A 26,410-nucleotide genomic window follows, 5' to 3' on the forward strand; every position below is an offset into this window, starting at 1 on the left:
ACTATTTTACGAAATTATTACGATCATTCGTCTATTAAAGTATGCGAGTATAAATGATTAAACACTAATGATTAAATTCATCTAAACTAGAACATGGGGAAAACAATAAACATCAGTCACAATCTAAAAAAAAACTAAAAAGGCTTTATATATTATAGGTATCGTTATATAACTGACAAGTGACAAGTAATATAATAAAATAATTCTGCATAAATATCGTAAGTAGTCTAGGGCTACCTCAAATAGCGTAGAGACGTTGAATGTGATGAAATTGTTGGTCGTTGGTGTTTGATGAATTTTTGGACTGGAGGTGGCGTTTGGAACTTGGAATGCAGTGGCGGGAACGTTCTTAAGAACAAAAACGCATAGATGTGACATAGTCAAAATCATCCGTTTTACCAGGACAAAACGTATAAATGGTGTGGTTGGACCCTTATATTGAGTATTGACCTATATAGGTATAAGTAGGCAGCATAGAACTTCTTTTATAGGTCTATGGTAGGCAGTACTTCACGGGTATAGGCACAATATATGTATACCGTGTATAACAGCGTTTCTTAAACGTTTTTGTCCGTATTTTTTTAAATATAAAAATAGCTGTCCTCGATAGGATTTTGAAAAGGTCCAAGTATTAATTTTGAAAATAACCTGCGGGCCACATACACATCTTGTTAATGATATTAATTGACATTAATGATGAATCAATTTTTTTAAAAATGGTACAGTTTTAAAAAGAATTTATACAAATCGTTAAAATGTATTGTACATTCTATTTGATTTTGACGTCGATTTTTGAGCCACAAAAATATGAAGGTACCTAAATTTATACTTTTCATACCTACTTTAGAGTGTACCTACAGGCTACAATCACCTACCTACATTTAAATTTTAGTGCGGGCCGTTGTTGCCTATGGGTATTGATGGTAATAATTGGTATGGTCGTATATCGTAAATGTAATATGTATATAGATAACTATAATAATTGGCAATTGATTATTATTTATTATACATATTGTATATATAATTGATCAATGGTAATATTGGTAATGGGTTTTTTTTAGTTTTTAGTATGTATATTTGTATATGTACTTTAGTAGGTAACTGAATATATTATATTAATTATGTGATTAGATGGTGTAAGTACCAATACATTATTACAAAAAAAATCTCGTTGTAGAGACTAGTGAATTCAAAAAAAAAATAATAATGAATAATTTGTATTATACTGTCTAAATAATAAATGATGCACGAGAATACCCTAATCATCGAATATTATAATATTATTATTGTAGAACGAAGTAAGTTAGAAAAATACCTTACCAATACAGCATCATCGATGATCAGAAATGATTGCTATCTAGTGACAAATGTTTGCACTGAGGCTCGGATATTTTCATAATGCTATCATGTCATAGATCATATTTATTTTTTCATAGTTCTTATATTTTGTGGTGTATGGTGTTGAATGGTTCGAAATTATTTCGCACGAATAAATTCAAGCATACAAATCCGTGGTAAATACGCAGCGTATAAATAGTTTAAATTTAACTTTAATTAAATCGACAAATCGGTTGTATTATCACCGTACTGAGTTAGGATATTGTATTTAGCTAGCACGAGATAGTGATGTCGCGAATAAGGAATAATAAGGATTATTATTTATTAGTGGCTATATAGTGCATTTTACAACGGAATGATAAATTTTCTGTGATTTTACCGCGTAATCAAATCTAACTGTTTTGAATTTTCACCACGGATGTATAGATACCGATAATAATATATACTTAGTCCGTGGATATTTGATATCTCGGATTTTTATCAAATAACGTTATCAGCTTTTGGAACAATATTCAACACAAGCACAGCACAGCCGCACACAGATCAAATTTCAAAACGTTGAACGTTCATAATATACTACGAAACCAACGATATCTGTTTAATTAGTGAAATCAAATGTGTTATTATAGGTCCTAGGTAGTTAATTAACTGTGCCACTGTGGTTTGTACACACTGCGCCTTATTTACTCTGTACAAACGAATAACGACTGTTTTGTACTTTTGTGTCACTTTAATAGTTTAATATTATTATTATTATTATTGTTGTTGTTGTACACTGCCACATCTTTTTCGTATCGTTTTTTTTTTTGTTAATAGATTTACCTATTTATTTTTTTTAAAACTTTTCACAATTATTTGTACATCCATTGGTACTTTAAACGTTCCTACGAGCATATAGTTTCTATTCAACTTACTTAATATATGTTTTCAACTACAGACCAAACACTAATATCTACTGAACATGATAAAAGACCATGTGTCGCTGAATTTCGACACTGTTTTGTTGACAGGGCCAATACAGAAGTACAGTTGCAAAAGCTTCTATCGAAGGGTAAGGAATACAATTTATTTTGATCATCATTATTTACGTAAGATGTTAAATTTGATTATTTTTCTACAGTGTTGGAGACAATTATCAAAGTTACAGAAATTAATTTTTTACCTGTTGACTAGCGTAATATTAATTTCGCTACTACTGTGGTTCATTGGGACTAGTAGAAATCTTGAAGAATTATCTGAAACCAATTCTCTTAAGTTACCACAACCAACTATTTGGCCCCAGGATAATATTGTATGTTTGATATACGATATTGTTATTTTCAATGGTCTACAATATGCCTGACATGTCTAATTACTAATGATTTGTTTTAGAAATTGAATTTACCAAATGATGTAGATGCTATGAAGTTGAATGAAATTGATGATGTTGAACCTTCAGATCAAAAAGAACAAATAGCCGCACCAGCATCTAATGTTGTTGCAAATCCTGGTGAGGGTGTTCAGTTTATGCCAGCAACGGGTCATAGACAAACCGCAGTTCTAAATGCATTTAAACATGCATGGAAGGGATATTGCAGTTATGCCTGGGGACATGATCACGTAAAACCCATAAGTAGGAAGTACCAAGATTGGTTTAATCTAGGATTAACCATTGTTGATTCATTAGACACACTATGGATAATGAATTTAAAAAAAGGTAGATACTACTGATATTAATTTTACTTAAAGGATGTATAATTGTATGTAACAAATTGGACATCTTTAGATATTATATTATTGCTTACCATAGTAAATTAATGTTCCATATATATATACTGAATTTGGGATGTGTTTAGTTTAAATCAATTAATATTTTTATTTTAAAAGTAAAAATTTTTTAAATGGCATACAGTTATTTTACTTAAAAATTTAAATATTTAAAAAGCTAACTACACAGCAAACATTATGGGCTTATATTTACAATTCACAAGTTTTTTTTATTAATAATATCTAATAGTAGTACCATTAAATACAAATTTATAAAATTGTAGGTCATGTAGTATGTGCAAGTTTTGCAGCCTAAATGAGTGAATTATATTATGTTTGAATATATTTTATTGAACCTTTATTTTCTAGTACGTTTATCATATTTATAACAATGTATATGCGCATAATTTGTTTAGCACGTATAGGTATAGCTTAAACATTTCAATTGTTGTTACAACTTTTTGTGTTCATATGTCATAATTAATAAGTATATTATACTATATATTAAGTTTGTGATGGAAGTATGAACAGTAATGTATAGTAACAAGGGGAAAAATTATTTAATTGTTGATGGCCAATGGGTAAAAATGACCAAATGACATAAAGTAATTTTAAGATAAAAAAAGATACCTCACTCAATATATTAACTCAATATCACAGGTATATCGCAATAAATAATAAATTTATTATAAAAAACGCTTGCCAAATCAGGGATCGGTATGTAAACTTTTATGATTTTTAGTTTCTAGAAATTTATTAACTGATATCACACCCAAGCGGTATAACAATTTTAATCCAGAAAAATGTCGGTGTGAACAGGCTCACAAAAAATTTTCATTTTCATTTAGTGAGATAGATCTCCGAAACCGGAGGGCCGATTTCATTGTTTGGGGTCTTGTTAGATTCACATTGGTTAGGAGAAGTGCAGCAAAGATTTTCAGAACTTTTTCTTTAATAGTTATTTTATTACAGAACATAGAAATAATTAAAACAAATTTTATTGGGTGTTTTTTGATGTTTTTTAGCTTTACAGCTTTGTAGTGGATTAACTATTAAAGATAAAGTTCTGAAAATCTTCACTGTACTTCTCCTAATCAATGTGAATCTAACAAGACCTCAAACAACAAAATCCGATCTCCAGTTTCAGAAATCTACCTCGCTAAATGAAAATTTAGCAAAAAATAACTTTTGTTTAATCTGTGAAAAATTAAATTAAAATTAAATTAAATAATTTTTCAAAAAAATTTTATTTCCACATTTAGTATCTACTTGATAATTTTTTTTTAATGAGTTATTAACCAACTTTCTAGCTATCATAGTTTAGAAGAAAAAATAAAAAATAGAAATTTTGAGACTGTTCACGCCGACGTTTTTATGGATTCAAGTGGTTATACCACTTGGGTGTGATATCAAATCTATCTTATTAATATTTTATATTAAAGCTAGCTAAATTACCGACCTACTCATCATTACTGAGTTACATCTTTATTATTTTCCTATTTAATAAAAATTCTTGAAGTTTTCAAAATTCAGACTTTTTTAATTTCAATTACCATACTTACTTGATTAAAAATCAAGAAAATAAAATATCCGATTTTCTATAATTATCTTTAAATTGACTTCCATCCTAATTGATCAATTTTAAAATTATGCCCTAAAACGTTCCTTATACATTTTAACTGAAGTTGTCACCTTAAATTGTTTTTACATTGTTAGGTTATTGGTTAATGGTTTTTAACCTAATGTACATTTTCACAACAAAAATTTGTACAGTTGTCCAAATAAATAGTTGAGTCTCATTTAAAATTTTATATTGATCGGCACCAAGCATTAGACACCTTGAGACTTTTGTAAACGTTTCAGTGAACACTCAAAATATCCTAATTAAAAATAAGATAATTTTTTACTCAGTACCAGGAACTAAAAAAAAGTATTGTACTTACCATGTCAAATAAATAATAATGAGATATTTAAATACTTTACTTCACTTCTAATTACCTGTTATATTACTAATACTAATTACTCATATTATTAACAACACTAATTACTCTACTTATCATTCAACTATCATAAAATGTATCAATTATGTTTAACATACATTTTCTATGTACCACTTATTGTGATATACATGGAATATAAAGTATAAAACTATTAACTAATATCCTAATATCAATACTATTTTCTTAATTTGATGTACTAATAATGGAATATGTTTTAGAATTTGATGAAGCTCGAGAATGGGTTAGTACCAGTTTTAACCTTGATCGTTATAAAGATGTCAACCTTTTTGAAACTACAATTAGAGTGTTGGGTGGATTTTTAAGTGCTTATCATTTGTCGGGAGATTCATTATTTCTCGATAAAGCTGTAAGTAATGATTCATTATTATTAAACACTGAATATTTGTTAGTTTTACATTATTGTAATTAATTAATTATTATTTAATTTTTACAGTTAGACATTGGTTCACGACTTATGCCATGTTTTACAAAATCTCCATCACCAATACCATATTCTGATGTAAATCTTATCTCTCACATGGCTCATTCACCCAAATGGAGCCCAGATTCAAGCACAGCCGAGGTATCTACCATACAATTAGAATTTAGAGATTTATCAAGGTCTACTGGTACACAACATTTTGAAGTGAGTTATATTATATATAACTAATAGCGTAATATGATTATGATGTATGCGATTCAATTTCAGACGGTTTCATTCAAAGTGTCTGAACATATTCACACATTAGAAAAACCTAATGGACTTGTGCCTATCTATATAAATCCAAACACAGGAAAATTTCATAGAGGGTCTGAGATTAAAATTGGAGCTAGAGGTGATAGTTATTATGAATATCTTTTGAAACAATGGATTCAAACTGGAAAATCAATTGATTTGTAATAATTATTAATTATTAATTTTTTAAGACATCAGTTAAAAATATATGTTTATTATAGTTTGAAGGATGATTATTTGGAAGCTATTGATGGTATAATCACACAATTAGTGCGGACATCACCCAAAAGAAATTTAACATATATAGGTGAACTGAAGGCTGGGTCACGCAACTTTCATCCAAAGATGGATCATTTGGTATGCTACTTACCAGGCACATTAGCACTTGGTGTTCATTATGGTATGCCTTCTAGTCATATGAGATTGGCTGAAAAACTGATGGAAACATGCTATCGTATGTATGCCGATCAACCAACATTTTTATCCCCAGAAATTGTATATTTTGGTACTAAAGTAAGATTGAATTGATATTAAAATATCGACCATCTTCTAAGTTTTGCTCATTATTTTTCTACAGGTGGATGTTAATCAAGATATGTATGTTAATATAAATGATGCACACAGTCTATTACGACCAGAATTTGTTGAAAGTCTTTGGTACATGTATCAAATATCAGGCAATACTACATATCAGGATTGGGGTTGGCTAATATTTCAAGCATTTGAACGACATACTAAAGTAGCTGGAGGTTTTACATCCATTGGCAATGTGTTAGACCCAGAAGATACACGTCCGCAGGACATGACTGAGTCATTCTTTTTTGCAGAAACCCTTAAGTATTTATATTTATTAATGTCTGATGATCGACACATGTTATCCATTGATAAATATGTGGTTAACAGCGAAGGGCATCCATTGCCAATTAATAACCGGTGATAAATAATAGTTTTGGTTACTTATAGGTTTGCTGTTGAGTTAATGTATGAAATTTTATTTGTCTTTATTGGCTGTGAATTTTTGTTTTTTCGGTTTTGTATACTCGTCCACAATTACCACAAAATATTTAAACATACTTTTAATACTGACTAAATTTTTTTTAAATCTAAATAATAAAATATTAAATTATAAAATTTTTATTTATTTTTGGTTACTACTTAGCAATTTTAAATTTATCAATGTTTTTATGTTTTTATTTTTATTTTATAACAAAATTTAGTAAAAGCAATATTTAACACTCAGAATCTAAAATAATGATTGTAAATTAAAATATAACCATGTCATTGTTAAATGTCTATAATTGTATCGGAAAAGTATTAAATGTATTTAATTATATTTACTTAATGTACAAAAGTGATTAAATTATTTATAATTTCAATTTTTTAAATGTTTTTTAATTTATACATTTTTAACTATAAAATTGTTAACAATTACACTATTTAATATGTATACTAATATTTAGATAAATTCTAAGAGAGCAAAGAACTTATAACTCTATAACTTATAATGAAGAATCTCTAAAAAGTTTCCTAAAATAATGACTTTATCTATTCTATTATCTTATTAGATTAAAATATGTTTCTAAAAATGTTTTAATATAATTGAAGGTACTTATTTGTTATTACTTCACCACCTCACCGTAATCTATTTATTTCCCTGCCTTTCTTGTTTGTTATCGTTTTGCCTCTTTGTTTCTGATCGATCAGAAAAAACATTGTTACCAATCATACAAAAATATAGAAGACTAAGATCTATAATTTTATCAGATTGTTGGAAAGCTTACAGCTATTTACAACAACCTTCATTATAACAACAAAATTAACCACACTAATAATTTTATCGATCCAAACAAACACATTCAAAACATCGAGAGGTTGTAGGATTCTGCTAAAATAGTACAATAAAAATTCATGAAATCTTTCTTGATTTTTACTTGGCGGAATTCATGCAAAGAATATGATTTAAGAGGACATAGTATCCGCATGTGTTGTGTCTGTATTACACAAGTCAGACATAGACAATTTCCGTTCGCCAGTTAAAATAGTGTATTGTTAATTTTGATATTATATAGACTTATTATCAAACTTCTAGGTAAGAAAATTGTCCGTGTTCTCTCATTGGTTTTTACTTTTTTATGATATTTTAATTTTTAAGTGAGTTATTAGTAGGTATGTAAAATATTAATATTTGAAAATGCTCATAATGTGAGTATCCTCACAGCTCATAGCTGTGACAAAACAATAACAAACAAGAGTGGCGGGGCAATACATTTATTATGGCGTGGTGGGGGGTCAATAACAAAAATGTACCAAGTTAAATAAAAAACAACATAAAATGGTAATTGTAGCGATTCAAATTAATTAAATACCTACAATTTGTTTAAATTTTGAAAATACTAAATTTTTTAGAATTTTAAGTAGAAAAATACATGCAAAACAATATTTAATTAAGTTTCACTCAATACTATTTATTTTTCTGAATTAAATGGTTTTTATTTTTGCCCTATTCCCTATTTCATCATATTTTAACATAATATGTTTTGTTAGTTATTTGTTTTATATGTACCACAGTCTATAGCCAAGGTTCAATTACAATTACTTGAATCTTGTGTGGGACAAAATATATAATTTTGATGTATTTTTCTAGTTATAAACTTCAATTATAACTTATAATCACTTCAAGGAGAAAAAAAAATTGAATTTATGATGGTTTTTGGGTTATTGAGGTTTAAGTAATCACGGCTAGACTGTACTATACATTTTTAAATTAAAATAAAAACCTATTATAATTTAAAGTTCTAAAATGTATATGCTTAAATAAAATTTTGAACGCACAATTGTTAGTACACTTGTACCTATAATTAATTTTATGTTTGTTATTGTATTTTATATAGTAATTAGAAATACATAGATAACTATGTGATATGAATTTTTTTTTTTTTTGTAAAAATAAAGATAATTTGTTTAATAAATGGATGTATAATTTAAATTACGAACAAATAATTTTGTTAAAACATACAAGTGTTTTGTTGTTTGAACAGCTTACATCATGGATCTGTACACCATGTTAGTGTAGGTAGTCTATACCAGCGATTCCCAAAGTGTGTTCCGCGGAATCTAAGGAGTGGAACCTTGAGGTTCCAAAGGGTGCCTGGTCATAAAAGTTTGGGAACTTCTGGTTTATACTCTATGGTTTATATAGCTTATTATTTTTTCTACGCTAAGTCAACAAATTAACATACATTTTGTAAATATAAACTGTTGTGTTTAAATAAAAATAATGTAATAATATTATTAAATTTTTAATTTTAAAACAATCTACGTTGATAAATTATTGATTTATGATGATTTAATATTATTGATAAAGCAATTAAATACCTTTTTTAAGACTGGTACTTGTGTTGTGTGTACTAAACCATCCGAAGACATCTATAACAACGATACTGACATATAATATGACAGTTTTGCTCCAAGAATTTCATCTGTAGCATACGTAAACTAGTCATAAATTGCTCTAAAAATATTTTAATTTGGAATCAAATAGAAATACCAAATTTGCCTCTCGATTTTTTTGAACTTATTCTTTCTAACGAGAGTAGTTATAAATTCTCATAGCGTGTAATTGTACATTTATAAAATTTCAACTTTTATAAAAATATAACAAAGGATTGAAAATTTTAAACAAGGATTCTCATAAATGTACTTCATACTGTAACCAAAAAACTTAAAAATAAATATTTATAAACACAGTTTTTTTTTTCGTAGATATTATTTTTTCAAATTGGGCCGAAATTAGATGTTTAAACAAAGAATTACTATTTTAGTTATTTTGTTATAATTTAAAAATATTATTTGTGTGTACTTGAAACTTTTAAAGTAGGTACCTATATTATTATATTTTCTACACACAATGACATTTTCATAAGCATTATTTTTTTCAGAAAAATGAATTCAACTTTAACCTACTGTAAGTAATAGGTATTAATGTTTAATAGTAAAATAAACTAATTTAATCACAATAATATAATAAAATATATTTAGTAATAAAGTCAACCTGCCCACCTTTTTAATTCTGTGGTCAGACAATTTTTTTTTCATAAAAAATCTAGATTTATTTTGTATAATTTTAATATTATTTAATAACAATAGGCAAGTACACTAAACATTGATTTTCTTTAGGTAGGTCATCATATAATATATTAATTATGTATTTATGTAATTAGGTATGTATTATAATTTATAATGTTATAATATTATAATCTGTAACAACGAATTCTGGCACCAATTAATTTATAGTAGGCATACTTACTGACTGCTACAATTGATTTTATAAATAATAATACTGATTACTATAACCAGTTATTGTAGGGGTATACCCACCCCTCGTGCAATTTTTTTTTAAAATATCATCTCCCCCCAGATACTCCAACAGTGCATATTTTTATTAAATAACTCTTATGATGTACTTCATAATTAATAATATTTACCTACAACCTATCTATAACCTATAACCTACCCCTGTTTCCAAACCATAAAAAGTTTCTTTTAAGACTTGAGTAAAAACAAACAATTAGCCATAAACCAAGGTACAATTAGATATTTACGTAATACCTATACTTACTACTTAAAACAAATATATTGTGTTAAAACAGTGGGGGGATTTTTGATTTTGGTTAATACATTATTTCTCCTCCCCCTTCTTATTTTTTTACTCAGTTACGCCACTGTCTTAGCATTTAGCATTGATTGTATAATATACATAATACATCTCGTGAAATTGTAAAAATAAATTGTACCATAGTCTCGGACAAGAAAAATTCAAAAGTGAGCGGTCCCCCTCGGCCAGCTGTTCATCGGCCAATGAAATGAGGCCAACTACGACTTTAGTTGGGAATGGTGGGTTGCGCTAACTGAACTACGTGTCCTTAGATAAAAAAGTAAGTATGTATGTCGTAGTGATGTCATATGGAAAGATAGAATGATCATTTTATCTATAACAAACATCGATATGAGTAAATATCGGAATGAATTAAATTTTTTCGCACAAACATATATTTTTTTGGTTTTTCTTAGTCACAATTTCAAGAGTTCATGTGATCTCAGTTTGTGATTTTGTTATAAATCTAAGGGGCAAAAATTATTTTGAAAAAAAACTTAATTGGGCAAGATGTGACAATATTGTTTTTAATTTTAATTTATTTTTTTAAATACTTATATTTGTACCTAATACTAATCTATTGTGGATATGTAATTTTTCTGAAAAACCAGTTCTGTTAGTGACCACCGCCAGAATAAATGACTATTTTTGTGTTAGAAATTGAGCATTATATTATGTGGTTTAACATAAAGACATAATTATAATTAATTCTTATTTTAGAAAAAGCCGATTCGACACAAGTATTTTACACTGATATTGAGTAAATATCGAATAAATAATACTCAAATATAGAAAAAATAGTATCGATAATTATTCCTATCGATAGTATCGATAATTATTCCTATCGATAGTATCGCAACGTTCGCTATGTCCACGTCTCGTATTGTTGTTGAAATACCTATCTATTTCGTCATGCTTTCATAGAAATTTATACGTAGTTAACTACAGGTGTTTGTAGATTGTTGTTTGAATGTTATAAATGTGTCTGTATTCTGCAAGCAGTGTCACGGTTATCACAGTTTTTTTTAGACTTTTTTAACGTCGATATTCGTGCCCCGTTTTACGTTTTTCACGTTTTACTGGCTACTGTCGCTTTGGCCGAAAATCTAAAACGTGTTCACGGTCACATCACGCCGATTGCCAGAAATATTTTTATAATATTGAACATTTTTTGGGGCGGACGTCTACGATGGACAACGAGAGAACGTACCAAGTACCTACCTTGTTGAAAACTGCGTATTACGCTTGCAGCCAGATGGACCGTGAAAGGTTCAACTTGCTGGATGTGCCGGACGTCGATTTGCGATATTGTTGCGAGTCGCTGTTCGAATTATTAAAAATCGAAAAAACCCAATACGATGGCAGCGATAGGCACACCATGTACAGCAGGTCGCTGTTCGCCTCCGACGACGAGAGGTTTGAAAACATATGCGAGGAGGCGGTGTCGCACGGGCACATAAATTGCCTGAAATTCGCTCGCGAAATCGGCGTCCATTGGGACGTCATGTCCACAGGGAACGATAAGTCGTGCGACCGGGCTGCGAGATCGGGAAATCTGGAGGGTCTTAAGTACGCTAGGGAAAATGGGTGCCTTTGGGACGAGCGGACGTGTAGCAACGCGGCGATGAACGGTCACATGGACTGCCTAGTTTACGCCCAGGAAAACGGATGCCCTTGGGACGAGCAGACGTGCAGCAAGGCCGCGAAGAACGGTCACATGGACTGCCTAGTTTATGCCCGGGAAAACGGATGCCCGTGGGACCAGTCGACATGTTACAACGCCGCGTTAGGTGGACATTTGAACTGCCTAGTTTACGCCCGGGAAAACGGATGCCTGTGGGACCAGTCGACATGTTACAACGCCGCGTTAGGTGGACATTTGAACTGCCTAGTTTACGCCCGGGAAAACGGATGCCCGTGGGACCAGACGACATGTTACAACGCCGCGTTAGGTGGACATTTGAACTGCCTGGTTTTCGCCCGGGAAAACGGATGCCCTTGGGGTGAGTGGACGTGCAGCAAAGCCGCGGGGAACGGTCACAAGGACTGCCTAGTTTACGCCCGGGAAAAGAGATGCTCGTGGGACCAGTCGAGATTTTACAACGCCTCAGCATCTGGTGGACATTTGGACTGCTTCGTTTACGCCCGGGAAAACGGATGCCCTTGGGACAAGTGGACGTGCAGCCGCGCCGCGTACAGTGGTCACATGGACTGCCTGGTTTACGCGAGAGAAAACAGTAACCTCTGGAATAGGCAGACGTGGCTCGGTTACAAGGACTGCCTAGATTACCCAATAAGAAGTGGGTGGCCGTATAAACGTACGCCTCTACACAAGCGTGGAAAGGCAGGGGCTAACTGGGTTGTAAACCACCCAGTATTCCATTAAGCCCCCCAGAAATTTGTTAAGCCCCTTGTGTAAATGTTTACTGTTTGATATGTTCATATGTGAAAACTAAAAACATTTTCCATTATTAATTTTGATGTCCGAAGAATATTTTGTTTGATAATTTAAATTTTAAATAAATATGCTAATTATATGAAGAATTGTATTGATAACGATGATTTTGACATAAATTCTATTATTGTATCAGAAAAACATTTTTCCAAATTTATATGAGCTTTTACAAGTAGCACTTACAATTCCAGTAAGTTCTGCTTCTTGTGAAAGATCATTTTCAGTAATGCGGCGAATAAAAACATGGCTAAGAAATTCTATGATAGTAACGATAGATTTTCAAATCAAAAAAAAGTAGGCGTTGAAACCGTATACTATAATAATAATTTCCTATTTAAAATGTTTTTTTTTATATTTAATTAAAATACAAAATATATATTTGATAATGATTATGATTGGTTCTGATGTGTATGGTATATTATTAATTTATATATATTACTTTATAATGTGCTTCTTTAGTCCTTTTTATATATTGTTCCTTTGCAATTTTCTTTAGTTATATTTGTAGAATATAATATGTTCTGTACTTGAATCATTATATAGCCCTTATGCGAAGTAATTCTCAAGGAGTTGCGGCGGTAGATATCCTTCCCCCCCAAAAAAAAATCTTCACGCTACGCCTATGCGTCCCTATTCTCTTGATCGATCGAGAAGAAGTCGTGTGCGACTAAATTCGATTGATTATGTCATAATCGATTGCAAAACGCTATTCTCCAAAAGCATTCGAATAAAATTAGAAACATTCGAGATTATGACGACTAGTAATAAAATAATAGTTTCTCGAGAGAACCACAATGGTATAACCTAAAATTGATTTATTATCTTAGTGAGTCTCTTTCAAATTTAACTTAAAAAAATTGTACCCCTAAATTTTTACGATTGTATTAATTTGTACTATATTAACATATTAAACATAAATAATATTAAAGACCATCATCTATGCGTACGATGTAGTTCACAACTCTCATTTTATAAACTTCATCATTGAATAAATGGATTTCAAATTTAAATTATAAACACATAATTTTGTTAAAACATACAAAAGTGTTTGGTTGTCTGAACAGTTTACATCATAAAACTGTTATCTGTACGCCATGTGAGTTTAGATGAAGTCTTTACCAGCGATTCCTGAAGCGTGTTCCGTGGAACGTTAAGGGGATTCCATACCGTGATTTTCTGTTTTTGTCTAACACACGCGCGACATAGGATTTTTGACGGATTCTTTGCCAAACATATCAATTGATCTAATGAAGTGATGAGAATTCTAAAAAAAGATTTGAATTCGTTGTCAAGTCTACTTTAAATCGACTTTCTCACAATTTTGATTGTTTGATTTTAGCTTCTCCAAAAATTGAAATACAAAAATGTTTAAATACTCTTTTTTAATATGACGTTTTCTGGAATTTGGGGGATAATATCAAAAATGTGGGAAAGTCGATTTCAAGTAGACTTGACGACGAATTCAAATCTGTTTTCAGAATTCTTATCGCTTCAATAGATCAGTTGGAATGTTTGGCAAAAAACACGTCTAAAATACTATGTCGCGCGTGTGTTAGACAAAAACAGAAAATCACGGTATCGAATCCCCTTAAGGCCCGTTTCACATGGACGCGTATCATACGCGACGTATATCGTACGCGCGCGTTTTAATTTACATTTGTCAAATTCATACGCGTCACTCCGACGATGGGGCGTTTCCCTCGCCGGTTTGGCGCGCATGAACTTAATCAATGTAAAATGAAAACGCGCGCGTACGATACGTCGCGTATGATACGCGTCCATGTGAAACGGGCCTGACATTCCAAACTGTGTCGTGGTCATAAAAGTTTGGGAACCGCTGGTCTATACTCTATGGTTTATATGGGCATATAGCCTGTTATTTTGTCTACGCTAAGTCAATAAATTAACATACAATTTGTAAATCATATGCTAATAATATAGCATTAATTTATTTATTTATTTAATTATGTAAATAATATAATTACATAATTGTAATTATATTATTAAGTTTGTAATTTTAAAACAATCAACATTCATGAAACATTGATTTATGATGATTTGATATTATTAATATAAAATTATTGATAAGACAGAATGCCTATTTTTAAAAATGGTACTTACTTGTGTTGTGTGTACTAAACCATCCGAAGGCGCATCTATAACACCGCGCATCGATACTGACATATTATAATATGACAGTTTAGCGACAAGAATTTCACGCCTGTAGCATACGCGTAAACTATAGACATGAATTTCCCTGGAAAAATTTAATTTGAAATCAACTTATTCTTTGCAACGAGATTAGTTAAAAATTCTCATAGAATGTAACTGAACATTTATAAAATGTTCAACATTTATAATTAAGGATTTAAGTCAGATAATTTTTTTTTTCATAAAAAATTCTAGATTTATTTTTTATAATTTTAAAAACGAATTCTGGTACCAATTAATTTATTGTAGGTATACCTACTGATTGCTCCCATTGATTTTATGAATAATAATACTAATAACTATAACCAATTGTGACAGCGGTGTTATTGTGGGAGGATACCTGCCCCTCATGCAATTTTTTTTAAAAATATCATCTCCCCCCCAGATACTCCAACAAATAACAATGCATATTTTTATTAAATAACTCTTATGATGTAATTTATAATTAATAATATTTACCTACAACCTACCTATAACCTATAACCTACCCCTGATTCCAAACCATAAAAAGTTTCTTTTAAGACTTGAGTAAAAACAAACAATTAGCCATAAGCCATGGTACAATTAGATATTTACGTAATACCTATACTTACTACTTAGAACAAATATATTGTGTTAAAACAGTGGGGGGATTTTTGATTTTGGTTAATACATTATTTCTCCTCCCCCTTCTTATTTTTTTACTCAGTTACGCCACTTTCTTAGCATTTAGCATTGATTTTATAATACACATAATGAATCTCGTGAAATTGTAAAAATAAATTGTACCATAGTCTCGGACAAGAAAAATTCAAAAATGAGCGGTCCCCCGCGGCCAGCTGTTGATCAATTAACAACCAATGAAATGAGGCCAACTACGACTATGGTTGGAAATGGTGGAATGGGCTAACCGGACTACGTGTCCATAGATAAAGAAGTATGTACGTGTCCACGTCTCGTATTGTTGTTGAAATACCTATCTATTTCGTCATGCTTTCATAGGAATGTATACGCAGTTAACTACAGGTGTTTGTAGATTGTTATTAAAATGTTATAAATTTGTCTGTATTCTGTAAGCAGTGTCACGGTTATTACAGGTTTTTTTTAAACTTTTTTAACGTCGATATTCGTCTTACCCGTCTTAAGTTTTTCACGTTTTACTGGCTACTGTCGCTTTGGTCGCTACTGCTTTGGCCTAAAATCTAAAACGTGTTCACGGTCACACGCCGATTGCCAGAAATATTTTTATAATATTGAACATTTTTTTTTCTCGCGAGTTGTTAACGCGTATAGTCCACGCGGGCGTTTCATCGTTCTATCGTTAATTATTGATAAATGTTTTGAGTGACCATTTGGAATTATCGTTTACTGCAGTACGCGTGTAAACAATTTATTGAACGTTTGGGGCGGACGGCAACGATGGACAACGAGAGAACGTACCAAGTACCTACCTTGTTGAAAAATGCGTATTACGCTTGCAACCAGGTGGACCGTGAAAGGTTCGACTTGATGGATGTACCGGACGTCGATTTGCGAAATTGTTGCGAGTCGCTGTTCGAATTATTAAAAATCGAAAAAACCCAATACGATGGCAGCGAAAGGCACACCATGTACAGCAGGTCGCTGTTGGCCTCCGACGACGAGAGGTTTGTAAACATATGCCAGGAGGCGGTGTCGCACGGGCACATAAATTGCCTGAAACTCGCTCGCGAAATCGGCGTCCATTGGGACGTAATGTCCACAGGGAGCGATAAGCCGTGCGACCGGGCTGCGAGATCGGGGTATCTGGAGTGTCTAAAGTACGCCCGGGAAAACCAGTGCCTTTGGGACGAGCGGACGTGCAGCAATGCCGCGGAGAACGGCCACATGGACTGCCTAGTTTACGCCCGGGAAAACGGATGCCCTTGGGACAAGCAGACGTGCAGCAAGGCCGCGAAGAACGGTCACATGGACTGCCTAGTTTACGCCCGGGAAAACGGATGCCCTTGGGACAAGCGGACGTGCAGCAATGCCGCGGAGAACGGCCACATGGACTGCCTAGTTTACGCCCGGGAAAACGGATGCCCTTGGGACAAGCAGACGTGCAGCAAGGCCGCGAAGAACGGTCACATGAACTGCCTAGTTTACGCCCGGGAAAACGGATGCCCGTGGGACCAGTCGACATGTTACAACGCCGCATCAGGTGGACATTTAGACTGCCTGGTTTATGCCCGGGAAAACGGATGCCCGTGGAACGAGAGTACGTGCAGCTTCGCTGCGTACGGTGGTCACATGAACTGCTTGGTTTACGCGAGGGAAAACGGGTGCCCTTGGGACGAGAAGACGTGCAGCCATGCAGCGATTAATGGTCATAAGGACTGCCTGGTTTACGCGACGGAAAACGGATGCGTTTGTGACTGGAAGGCGTGCATGGTGACCGCTAAGTTGCATGGTCACAAGGACTGCGCAGATTACGCACTCGAAAACGGGTGCCTGTATGAACGTACGTCCCCACATGAGCGTGGAAGGGCGTGGAATGGCAGGGGCAAAGCGGGCTATGGCCCCTACCCAAAATTTTATTAAGCCCCCCAGAAATTTGTTTAGCCCCTTGTGTAAAAGTTTACTGTTTTTTACGTCCATATGTGACAACTGAAAACATTTTCCATTATTTATTTTGATGTCCGAAGAATATTTTGTTTGATAATTTAAATTTTAAATAAATATGCTAATTATATGAAGAATTGTATTGATAACGATGATTTTGACATAAATTCTATTATTGTATCAGAAATTAACAAAAACATTTTTCCAAATTTATATGAGCTTTTACAAGTAGCACTTACAATTCCAGTAAGTTCTGCTTCTTGTGAAAGATCATTTTCAGTAATGCGGTGAATAAAAACATGGCTAAGAAATTCTATGATAGTAACGATAAATTTTCAAATCTATAGCTTATTATTTTTTCTACGCTAAGTCAGTAAATTAACATACAATTTGTAAATCATAAACTGTTGTGTTTAAATACAATAATGCAATTATATTATTAAGTTTGTAATTTTATATTATTTTTAATTTATATATATTACTTTATAATGTGCTTCTTTAGTCCTTTTTATATTTTGTTCATTTACAATTTTCTTTAGTTATATTTATATTTGTAGAATATAATATGTTCCGTACTTGAATCATCATATAGCCCTTATGCGAAGTAATTCTCAAGGAGTCGCGGCGGCGTCTTTCATACCAAAAAAAAAAGGCTATAGCCCCCCCGTCCCCCCCCCCCAAAAAAAATCTTTACGTTACGCTTATGCGTCCCTATTCACTTGATCGATCGACAAGAAGTCGTGTGCGACTATACTCGATTGATTATGTTGTAGTCGACTGCAAAACGCTATTCTCCAAAAGCATTCAATATCTGTACAGTAGGTTACAAGTGGGTCACTGTAATGGATGCTGTTAAATTTGAGCTCAATGATATAATATCATTGTATAAGTAACACGATTCTGAGCGAAAACGATCAGTCAGCCTATGATATTAGTTATTACTAAGAGGATGTCAGCGCGCTATTTAATTTTCACTCTCTGGCCCACGCGCAGCATAGACAAAACGCATTTACGCAGAATCATTTTGTCTATGTTTTTAAGTAATCTTAGAGTAAAATCATCTATATCACAAAAAATATGGAAGATAATATTTTTGAGAGAATAACATATCAATTTGTCTAAATATTGTCTCAGAACAATTTAAACAATAATCTAATTACTATGGATATAAGTACTAATGTATTATAGATTTCAGAAATTTGACTAGCTTTTTTACAATAATATGAATTAAACATCGACATTAATTCCATTGATCAATTAATAATTTTAATATACAATAATATTATATTCAATTTGATTTACTTTTTTTATCCGTCAGATAGCGCTGGCCATTTCTCGGGAACGATAATATTCTAGTGTGGACCATGATAATAATAGTATGTATTATGATAAATTGTATTCTAAAATATTATAATAATAAATAATAATATTTTTAATGTTATTATTAATTCCATTTTTGAATAGATTTCATGCGAGTTTTAAATTAAACTTTCGGTGCACTCTTTTTTACATTTTTCGTTGTTCGTTTCATACACAAGTCAATATCACAATATTGATCCTATTATATTATATTGTGTATTTGTGTCAAGTGACTTGAGTCAAGCGAATCATACAGACAATTTGATTCATTGCTATTTACATTTTACATTCTAGTAATGATTTTACCTACTTTCCGAGTTTTATTGCCGTCACAATATTACAATTTACAAAATATAGATTTAATTTATTTGTGATTTTTCAAACACGAATTTCACATTGTTACTCAAGTCGAATTTAAGTCGCCGGGTTCATATCATTTTTCTACGAATAATATTTTACTATTATCGAATACATAAATCGAATACATAATATTATTATTTATTATTGTATACGTCACTCACGACGCGTTTGACGATTACTTAAGTGTCTATATTCGTTACGTTGCCTGCGGTTTCGCTGTTATTACTCAGTCTCATTAGAATTATTATCAGATGGTATTTGGACACAAAAACGTGTTTATCGGTTGAAAAAAAAAGAAAAAAAGGAAATTAATTCAATTCGGTATAATATCGATCAATTTGATTACGTTCGATGTCGCGTCGTCGTGTAGGTATTTCGTGGAACGGTTCTGCTGGTGGTTTTCACCAAACTAGTATGATTTATTATACGATAAGATTTTTTTTTTTTAATCATATTATATTATATTTTTACGTCGCGTAGGACCGTATAGATACGCCGTAAAGGTATTAATAAATATTATGTACGCGTAACATACGAGTATAATATATTATTATAACTATTTATTTCAAACGTTTTTTTTTTTCAAATTCTATTTAAATTAAACATTCCGTATGTGCCCAAGTTGAATAACACTGTAGAATTTTTAACAGCTGCAAACCTACAATGCTCAGAGCAGACACTTATGTGATTATATATTTTTATAATGTATTTATATTATGTATTTTAGTATTTTACCCTTTTATTTTTACGGCCAATCAAGTCGATTAATATTCTATTGATATACATTAATATATTTAGATTATATTTAAACGGTTCTTTAAATTCGACAAACTGGTTATTTATTTCCGCAGTTCAGAATATTATTGTCGTATACTCGCGTAGTTATTTTTTAGCTTCCAAGTGGATATATTTTGTTTTAAAGAGACGGTTTTTTTTTGTATAATAACGTGCGTGTGCGTATTTTTTTTTATTCACGTCAATGTACTCGGAGCAGACAATTTGTTTCGTTCTGATTTTGATAGTGGTTTCTTGTAGAACATATTTTGATCTACCTATTATAGTTGTTACTGTTTCGGGGTAGATGGGTTAAAAGCTGAAAGTTCCTACAGTAGGATTTTTCCTCCTATAGCTTTAGTTATTTTGTTCAGATTCCAAAAATATTAACCTCGAGACTTGAAACTTTTTGTCATTACAAATATTATAGTTGTCTAAACATACACTGACATTTTCTTTGATTTTCTTTGAATTGAATTTTGAAGGCTCTAGCTATTGTCAATATCATGAACCTATTTCCATCATTGTACTTACTGTAGGTAAATCTGTACGTCAGTATTATACCTACTTAGTTAGTACTTATAAGTTATAAGTTATAAATTATAATAATATTACCTATATGGCTACATGTATAAAATAACAATTAATACCCTATAGCTATAATATTAATATGACTATTATGATGACTATTATGTGCGATATTTTGTCCAAGGTTTGGTAAAAAATTAGTTAACCGCATTATCTAGTTATAATCAATATCTAATTATCATGAGAAAAATAAATTACTTATAATAATATAAATATATTTTAAAATTTAATATATTTTGTGATAGAAAGCATCGTCTCCGCTTAGAATCGTTTTACGTATAAGAACCTAGATTGATTTATAATTTAACATATCAATTTACACCTTACAGTGACCTATATTTAATACATTTATACTCAATGGCGAGGTATACTCAAAACCTACTATACAGTGAATTCATTTAAGCAACTTCCTCAGTGTTCTTTTCTAGAATATCTATAGTAATATTTTTTAGACTATTTCAATATTATTATCTTTCACAGTAAAATCTTATAGTAGTTTGGCAGTATGATGTCCAATTTTTAAAGCGTCCAGTAATCAGGCTCAATAAGTTAAGGAATCACATTTTTTTAAGAACATCTATTTTAGGTTCTGAGTGGAACGATGAATGTATTGATTTTACAATGATGTGTGTTTTTTTTTTCTTTTTTTCTTTTCTTTTTTATTTTTGTGTTTGTCATCACCTTTTAGAACTGTAAAAGTGCTTGGATTTTCTTCAACAGTAACTTTTCTGATAGGAAAGTGAATCTAGTTGGTAGTTTGGGGGGGCCAAAAGTAAAAATTCCAGTACATTTCAAAAGCGACGTGAAAAACAAAAGAAAAATTAAGGAAAAACGGGAATTTTTACGCAAAATCTGTTTTCGAGAAAATCGATTTTGGTTTTTGGTGTAACTCTAAAACAAATGACCGTAGGGACATGAAATTTTGACTGAATGTTTATATTAGCATTTTCTATACACCATAAAATTTACAAAATATTTTGACTCTTTTTGAGCTGTTTACGGCCATTGTCAGTTTTAAATTTTTTTAGTTTTTTTTCTATAAATATCAATAAAATTTTATCTGTTGAGTAAAAAAGCTTGAAAATTTAATAGAAGGCTCCTAGGTTATTGTTTCAAAGGCAGATAAAAAAAATTAAAAATCCTTAGTCACAGTTTTTATTTATAAGAATTTAAAGTTCAAATTTTGACAAAATACGGAAAAATCACGAAAATTAGCAAATTATTTTGAGTTGAGAATTCATAAAAATTTTTCTTTTTAAATCTAAGATTTGAAAATGTAATATAAGATTACTCATAAGTTTGTCTACCTTTATCAAAAAAAAAAAAATGTCTACAAGAAACTTAAATTAAATTTTTATGAGCGTTTGAAATTCATATTTTTACAATATTGGATATTTACTCGATTTCTCATATAGCGGTTTTGTTATTTCATTGTTATTCAAAAACGAATAACTGTAGATACATGACAATTTTACTGAATGTTTATATTTTCATTTTCATTCTATACACCATAAAATTTTGATTTGTTTTGAGCTGTTTATGGACATTGTTAGTATTCAATTTTTTTAGTTTTTTTTTCTATAAATATCAATAAAATGTTATTTGTTGGGTAAAAAAGCGTGAAATTTTAATATAAGGCTCCTGATATATCGTTCTAATAGCAGTTGAAAAATATTGAAAATATATAGTCACAATTTTTTTTTATAAGCATTTAAAGTTCAAATTTTGACAACATTTATCAAATTTATAATTTATTAATTATTTCGTAGTTAAAAATGTATAAAATGTTTAACTTTTACGGCTAAGGATTGAAAATTTAAAACAAGGCTCCACGTAAATAGGTTATATATAAATTACTTTATTCACAATAATATCATCAAATATACTTGGTAATATCATAGGCTGACTGACCGTAATTAATATAACAGTTATATTAGCTACTTAGAACAGCATTTATTTTGTTCTAACATTTAAATCATTTTCAATGCCTGTAAATTATTCTTGTGATTATAATGTTGCCTGGTTCAGGATTATATTTTATAAGATAAGCGATCAACTTTAATCTAATATAACACTGTGTGTGGTAGAACGAAAAGTAAAAAAAAATATTTAAATTTCAAATAAAATATGACGTGCTTACTGCAGTAGTCATTTGTGACCGGTGACATGGTTGTTGAGCAAAATGTTTAATCCCATCGTATGGTATTAATATTATATATTATAATATATAATATAATATACAGTTCTCGTGGAATGCGAATAGGTATATTATAATATTATACGGTATCCTGCAGAAGTGGATTTGAAATATTTTCCACCCCTAGGCACGTAATATTTGCCACCCTCGCTCCATTTTTTTTTTATCACTGGCACATCTCAAAACAAAATAGAATTATACAATAAATAATAACACCTAGTTGACAGTTACAATTTTCTAAAATAATTTCCTCATACAATTAATAAAATAAATGTAATAATTATATATAGTATAGCTTATTACTCGCGTAATATAAAAATTAAACCGTAATAGATTAATGTAATTTTCGTCTTGATATATTTATAATTTAACAACTCCAACAAAATATAACGAGTTTTTGATTCACTGTCATTTGATAAAACTATATATACTAATGAATTTCTAATCATTCTTGTTTCGTTTGAGATCGTAAATGTCACGATAAATATTTTGTGACTTTAACATTTTACCATTGGGGGGTGTCCCCTATAAATTGTCTACTATTTATGCAACTGACCAAGACACCTCCCCATAAATTTGCCCTTTGACGCTGTCCTATTTAATACGATAATATATTGTTCTAGCGTATAGTGGCGTGTGGTACCTACTTGCTGTATAGATATGTAATAATATAAACGTTAATTATATATAAAATATATAATTCAATAACAAGATATGCCTACCTATAGTACATATTATTATGTATAATTTATGTAAAATATATAATAATATAATGTATGGAATGTGATGTTAAAATATATACAAATTTTAGTTATATATCGTTGCTTCGCACAGCGGTACCTACCTATATAGTATGACGTATATAGCCAATGGCATAACTAATATAAACACAACCGTCCTAAATTTACTGCCTATCGTTAATTTATGGAATTTTGTAATGTCATATCGAAATTCATTTTGATCGATCAGTTAACGTTTCTCCGTGTATAATATTCATCTATATATACAAACATATTATTATTGCTATAATGTTTATAACTTTTATAAACTATTATGTACTATTATTATAATATACGATAGAATTTGTGTATATATAAACCTATATCTACCTACACACATCATCGTACGGTTATAATGTAGCTATAACGCTATGTATAATAATAATTGTATGAGTTTATTTAGCTTTATATCGAGGACAAAACCGTTCTATAAAAATATAATATATGCACGAAGTATAATAATTTATACCTACTTAATAGAAACTTAATCTATATTATATAAAATTCTAGATAGGTACGTTGTTTATTTAATTATCCTCGGCGAATACCGACCCGGGCCAGCGTGGCGCCGAATATCAATTCTATTAAATCGAATGCTAATATTTCAATATTAACATATAATAATTTTGGAGACGCGTACCGACCGCATAGAAAATAATAATATTAAACGCGTGCACACTTACAAGAATATTTTACATTATAATATCGAAGGCAATATTTTATCATAATTTTATTGTTCTTATATTATTATACTTTCTACACCTATACATAATCGACGTCGGATCATGGCCCTAATTCGATGCGTGCTAACCCCAGTGTGACTGTGGCCCCAAATAGTTAATTATAGTTACCTATATAATATGGTTATGTAAAAATACGATATTTTATTTATATTTTCGTTTTTGTATTATACTGCACATTGCATACAGTACCAAAAGAATATTTGAAATTCTTTTTTTGTAAAAATTACGAAAATTACACAGGCGTTACTCGTGGAATTGGAAATGGTTTTTTGTGAATGATAAAAATAAAATTTGACCGAGAGGATTGTGTACAGTCGGCGTTTGGATGGATAGCTACAATAACTTAAAATTAACCGAGAAACTAGAAAATTAACAACAAAAAGTCGATGGAATTTAGACCTAATTATTAATATATTGAAAAACCATTAACTATTATAATGATAAAATTAATAAAAACTTTACCAATCATAGGTAAATCATAATGAGTAGGTTCCCGCTTGCGTTTTCATTTTTTGTAAATCAATAATTATAAAAATGCACGTTTGTCTGTTAGATTGTTTGCTCGTCCTCTATAGATTCAAAAAATTCTGGACCGTTTTCAGTAAAACTTTTGTTAATATGGATTCCTCGAGACTCGGGTATGGGTTATAGCTTCGTATTTCAAGTCTTATGTGGGTGGCTCACACATGCATTTTGTCTTGACTCACGAGAATCGAGATTTTTGTTTTTAGGGTTGCATACATGCATTTGCGGTTACAGTCTACAGATCATTAAATAGTTATTATGATAGGATATAATTTTCTGTATTTTATTTTATTGAGTCATTTAGGCTAATAAAGCTTTCCATATAAATGTAAAATCATTTGAATAACATCTATTAAATTATATTAGAAGCAAAATGACAAACTGTATAGTTGAGGTTAATATACTAAATAAATATTCGACCGATTTTGACAAAAAACAATTGAGAATATTTCAACTGAAGCAAACCGGAAACGGTAGATTGATAGATAAGATAGTCGGACGTAATTGTGGTAATACAGATATTATTAGTCAGGTTATATCTATAAATGACGCTTATATAAATCCACAGGTTTTTTGCTTAATTGACACCATGTGTTGCGTACATATACTATTTGGGATCTTGAACGGGTCGTAAGAGTACCAATATTAGGATAGAAGCCACATATTATGATAGGTTAGGTATATTTCGGGGATAAATATGGCCCCTGCACCCCTTGATCCGGGCTCGTCGACCTTACCAGTTTTTACCCCAGCGCAGTTTGACCATTATACTTTTTTATATCAAGTGCAATTTGATCTTACCCATTATAATTTATAATATATAAAATTTAAAGTGTATGGTTGAGGCTTATAGAGTCAAAAATTACTAACACATTTTAATGATTTATTTTTATTATCCGTCGGCCGTCGCATAAACTAGCTCAGAGTAAGTTTTAAACTTTTGATTTTTTCTATTACTAGTTCATAAATAATCTATTAGGTACTTATATAGTATGAATTAAAGAATAATTGATGATTTAAAATTAAAATAAGCTCAAAATATGCGTGAAGGCGTCCTCAAGTATCGCCTGAAGTCAATATCAGAAAACAAAAAACTTTTAATAAATTGAATAGAAACATAATATGTATTTATGTTAGTTGTCTGTTATATTTGATTAAATTTAAATTACCTAACTTATTTTGAAAAAAAATGTAAAACGAAAATCTGCCAAAAAATACGTCATTATCAAAACAATTGCATTGAATTAAAAATAAAAATAATATTAAGCAGACAGTTTTTTTAATTCTCGCACATTTATCATACGACGTAGCATTAGTCATATTTAAAGCTCACACAGAGTTTCACAACAATACTAGGTATTATGAACCAGAAAAAGAAAGCAA

The 26,410-nt window shown here is 30.7% G+C and overlaps 2 protein-coding genes across 2 annotated transcripts; both read left to right on the forward strand.

Moving 5' to 3' along the window:
• Positions 1–1,838: 1,838 nt before the first annotated feature.
• On the forward strand, positions 1,839–9,206 carry LOC132950888 (endoplasmic reticulum mannosyl-oligosaccharide 1,2-alpha-mannosidase). Its single transcript, XM_061022493.1, has 8 exons — positions 1,839–2,389; positions 2,459–2,629; positions 2,710–3,034; positions 5,303–5,451; positions 5,539–5,730; positions 5,794–5,981; positions 6,042–6,333; positions 6,398–9,206. The coding sequence occupies exons 1-8, from the start codon at positions 2,300–2,302 to the stop codon at positions 6,755–6,757; spliced, it is 1,767 nt and encodes a 588-aa protein (XP_060878476.1). The 5' UTR covers positions 1,839–2,299; the 3' UTR covers positions 6,758–9,206.
• Positions 9,207–11,382: 2,176 nt separating this feature from the next.
• LOC132950748 (uncharacterized) lies at positions 11,383–18,160 on the forward strand. The gene is made up of 2 exons (XM_061022290.1): positions 11,383–12,784; positions 16,766–18,160. Exons 1-2 carry the CDS (start codon positions 11,664–11,666, stop codon positions 17,679–17,681), a joined length of 2,037 nt encoding a protein of 678 aa, XP_060878273.1. The 5' UTR covers positions 11,383–11,663; the 3' UTR covers positions 17,682–18,160.
• Positions 18,161–26,410: the final 8,250 nt, after the last annotated feature.

The sequence above is a fragment of the Metopolophium dirhodum genome, chromosome 8 (assembly GCF_019925205.1).
Source record: "Metopolophium dirhodum isolate CAU chromosome 8, ASM1992520v1, whole genome shotgun sequence".
Lineage (NCBI taxonomy): Eukaryota > Metazoa > Arthropoda > Insecta > Hemiptera > Aphididae > Metopolophium > Metopolophium dirhodum.

Excerpts from the sequence above, each read along its gene's own strand:
- LOC132950888 (XM_061022493.1), top strand. The coding sequence starts at position 2,300 with ATGATAAAAGACCATGTGTCGCTGAATTTCGACACTGTTTTGTTGACA. Across the intron at positions 2,390-2,458 it reads GCAAAAGCTTCTATCGAAGG|TGTTGGAGACAATTATCAAA; the intron begins GTAAGGAATACA and ends ATTTTTCTACAG. Across the intron at positions 5,731-5,793 it reads CTGGTACACAACATTTTGAA|ACGGTTTCATTCAAAGTGTC; the intron begins GTGAGTTATATT and ends ATTCAATTTCAG.
- LOC132950748 (XM_061022290.1), top strand. The coding sequence starts at position 11,664 with ATGGACAACGAGAGAACGTACCAAGTACCTACCTTGTTGAAAACTGCG. Across the intron at positions 12,785-16,765 it reads CCAATAAGAAGTGGGTGGCC|GTTTGTAAACATATGCCAGG; the intron begins GTATAAACGTAC and ends CGACGACGAGAG.